The sequence below is a fragment of the Salvia hispanica genome, chromosome 2 (genome assembly GCF_029641045.1).
Source record: "Salvia hispanica isolate PSC_SH4W2 chromosome 2, Shi_PSC_v1, whole genome shotgun sequence".
NCBI classification, from domain to species: Eukaryota; Viridiplantae; Streptophyta; class Magnoliopsida; order Lamiales; family Lamiaceae; genus Salvia; species Salvia hispanica.
Window position 1 is genome coordinate 20,172,301 of NC_142693.1, and position 3,874 is coordinate 20,176,174.

A 3,874-nucleotide genomic window follows, 5' to 3' on the forward strand; every position below is an offset into this window, starting at 1 on the left:
GATAAGTCAAAGTGGCGTTTGATTGAATAAACAATATTGATATTAATATCATAGACTAGAAAATAATAAACTTTCTGAAATATATTCTTTCAGTAGATAGCAATAAAGAATACATTTCGGATTAGATCCTTTCAGTGCTTTACCACACCGGTGTTACTAATCTCTTCTTAGGTAAGAGAGAATTATCACAAACACCGCAACCGTACCAATAAGTAGCCAAAGCCTATCTAGGTTGTGAATACGTTTTTCTTCTTACTAGATCTGGCCAAGTCCCCTACTGGAAAACTCATGAGGAGATTCATCGAATTTCCCTACTTGACCTTCTTAGTAAAAAGTCTTAGACTTGTTCATCATATTTCAATAATAAATCATTATATTATATTATTTATTCTCATAATTAGGTAAACAAGTGGACGTGGCGTTTCTCGTATATGCACAAGTTGATTGTACAAAGGCATGTACGCTCGAAGCATCTTTTAGTATATAAACCCCAACAATCTCCCACTTATACTCAAAGAATGCTTTCAAGTATACCAACCGCTTTATTGGCCTTGTGCTACACATTCACAACACATTTTCTCCCACTTATACTCAAAGCAGGCTTTGGCCACTATGTACTCAAAACTATAATTCTTTAAAAGAATCTACCAACATAGTTTTCTAGAGTACATAAAATGAAAATATACTTGTAATTTATAACCTTAATTCTTGCTAAGGAGCACGATAATTTGATCAAAATATTTCTAGGCCCTTTGATCCAGTGGAATAATTTTATGTGCCTTTCTCAAGTGCACTTATACATATTCCTCTATCAAAATCCACTATTTTGATCCTTCTGAATTTCTACTAATTAAAGTAGAATACTTATAGCAAATATAAAGTTTTAATCATGTCGAATATGATTCCCAAAACTTTAATTATATAATACCAACCTAACTTGGTATTATCCTTGCTATATAACTTGTGATGTAAATTTATGCATGAACATAATTACCTCATCACAATGACTAATTGGAAATTAGTCCTTATGACAAAATAAAACCGAATGATTGCATTCTTTGTTTTATAGTCATAAATTCCAAGAGTTCATTTATTTAACCATTTGTTGTGATCTTTAGAAATACTTTCTTTGGAAATCCAAAAGCAATTCTAATTTTAATAGCTAACTTGGAAATGTCTTTTAATGTTATTAGAGTCTTAGAAAGTGTGCAATTCATCACTTCTTTCATTCTAGGGTGTGAACCCTTTTAACTCTATCAAACATTACCTTAATTCCATTTATGAATATTCTATGAGACAAAATTTAGCTCCCACTTTTAAAAGTAGAAAAATACTAGTCTCAATATTCTTTAAGGCTATTAAAACAATTTAAATAGTGTTTGGAGTTAAATTCATCCTAGTTTAATAAAACAAGCCATGACGCTCTTATTAAACACTTAGAATTTAATTATTCATTAAGAAAAGCTCCCACTATTTTAATTATCACTTTCACAACAAAATAAATAAAACAATAACTAATCAAATAGTCAACTCTAGGCTTGGAACATTAAAACAAATTTAATGTGCACACTATATTTACTACACAAGAATTTCTAGTATTTATAATAAATACTTATCTTGTTTCTAGTTGAATTTTAATTTACTTGTGTTGTAATCAATTATTGTGATTATTTTTCTTACACCTTTATTTGAACAAACGCGATCATTAGATCATTTTATTTTGTATTGAATCCATGTTGAACATTAATGTTCTATTGACTCATCAACAAAATAATGGTTCAAAAGACTTAAGGATTAAAGAAACTTAATAATCACTATTTCTAGAAGAAAACTTCATAATAATTGAATCAACAAATTTAATCACAAGTAAACATTTTGATATTAATCATGTTATATTTGACGTCATAAATAATTGGATAATCAAAATTTCATTTATCTAATAATGCAAGCATTATAAAATGACATCGATAATCCAAAAGCACAATTGATAAACTAGGAATAAAATTCCATATCAATAATCCATATGATATCAAAACCAAACAATATCAAAAACTCTTAAAATTCAACAATGTAAACATAAAAGCAAAAATAAACTCTTCTGACTTGAACATGATCATCTCAAAAGTCCACCCCTTCTTTTCATCTTTGTTTGAGCAATCACAAGCTTGTTATAAAGCTCCAAAAACGAAAACCTTTTGTCGCTAAACAAAATTTCATTTCTGACTTCATTAAAGCTATCTGGAAGCCCATCAAGGATCATTATCTGTTGGATTTCTGGGTCAACTTTCCCCCCCGACAAGTGAAGTTTATTGAAGTAGCCAAGCATGACTAGGGCATATACCCCCACGTCTTGGCCCTCTTCAATTACATCATGCCTTAAATGCTTCACAGCGATACCGGCTCTTACCTTAGAGGACTTTTCTTCAAACCACGTGGGCTTGTTGACCAACGGCCTATTGGGTTTGTCAAACCTCTCAAGGGCATTGCCAACACTAGCCAAAACGAAGCCCTTGAGATGACATTCCGCGGTATGCCACTGATCACGAAATTCCTTGTCCTCTCCTTGTAGATGGTATGTGGGCGGACGATTCTTGCTGAGAGTCAACCTCAAGTCATTGATCAAACGATCAACATCAAGCTTACTTTTCCATTCCTTAAACAATTCAGAGTCATGCTTCCTCGAACTAAGTATGACATAGTAAATATCCCAAGTATCAATCATCTTTCGTTCAAGTTGAGAATAAATACCAATAATATAAACATGTAAAATTTCAATGAATTGCAAATAACCACAAAACAATTCATCAATTTTACATCCACAAAAAACAAGCACAAACATTCTTCTACTAGGAAGCCGTGTCATATTCATGCAAGAAATTCATTATTTTTTTACTGGCCACAATGTCGACAGATAGTCCAGAGACCATAAGAATGGCATGGCTGACTAACACTGCTAAAGCGAATAACCATAAAATTAAGCACTAAGGATTCTTTACTTGTACGTGAACTCCTCTAAAGAAAGGTCGAACCGGACAAGCACCTCCTCCTATAGCCCCCTCTAAGCATTATTAAAATACAATCCTTATAATTTCGCAGCAATATTACTCCGGTAAAGACCAGTCGCGATATTACTGAAAAACTAATTTTACAATTTTAATAACCTTTATCTAGAGAAGTCCAAACTTACAAACTGGTAATGTTCCTCCCGTAAAGACATGCCGGTCACTACTTCGCACTAAGACCAATTTTATGGAGGCCATATACAAACGTGTTGTAATTATCACTTCATATTTTCTTGTTGGTGGTTTTAATAGTTTAATTATCACTTAAGCAGATAAGACAGGTATCCACATTTAAAGAATAATTAAACATGTACTAGCTATGCATGCAAGACAATAAGTACATAGGCGATGCACGAGTTAAACTAGATTTTAACAAATAAAATCATAACTCAAATTAAATATCCATCATTCATCAATAAAACATGTAAACACATTTACATAAGGTTCACATAAACATAATGACGAAACTTGATCATTTAATTAAGCATCTAAAATAAATAGATAGAATTAAAATTCCATCTTCACATAAACAAGATTATCTAGACATTAAGTCCAATCTTAAACAATCATACATTATTAGTTAAAATAACGTATCTTGATTATTAGAATTACCTTTTAATACTATTAGGATGTACTTAGATGGTTTTAATCCATCCTTATCCTAAAATTAATGTCTAGGTGTATATCATAAAAGATTAGCTAAGTCTTAATTTTAAATGCCCACTTGGATATATAAATCCGCATTTATCCAATTAAGACTAAATCCATATAAAACACACCAATTAAATTTGAGAACTAAATTTCTCATAGCT

General features: G+C 31.3%; 1 protein-coding gene across 1 annotated transcript; it reads right to left on the reverse strand.

Moving 5' to 3' along the window:
- Window positions 1-311: 311 nt before the first annotated feature.
- Window positions 312-2,863, reverse strand: LOC148931770 (uncharacterized). The gene is made up of 2 exons (XM_089064876.1): window positions 2,225-2,863; window positions 312-320 (listed from the first exon to the last, which is right to left on the reverse strand). The coding sequence occupies exons 1-2, from the start codon at window positions 2,861-2,863 to the stop codon at window positions 312-314; spliced, it is 648 nt and encodes a 215-aa protein (XP_088921002.1).
- Window positions 2,864-3,874: the final 1,011 nt, after the last annotated feature.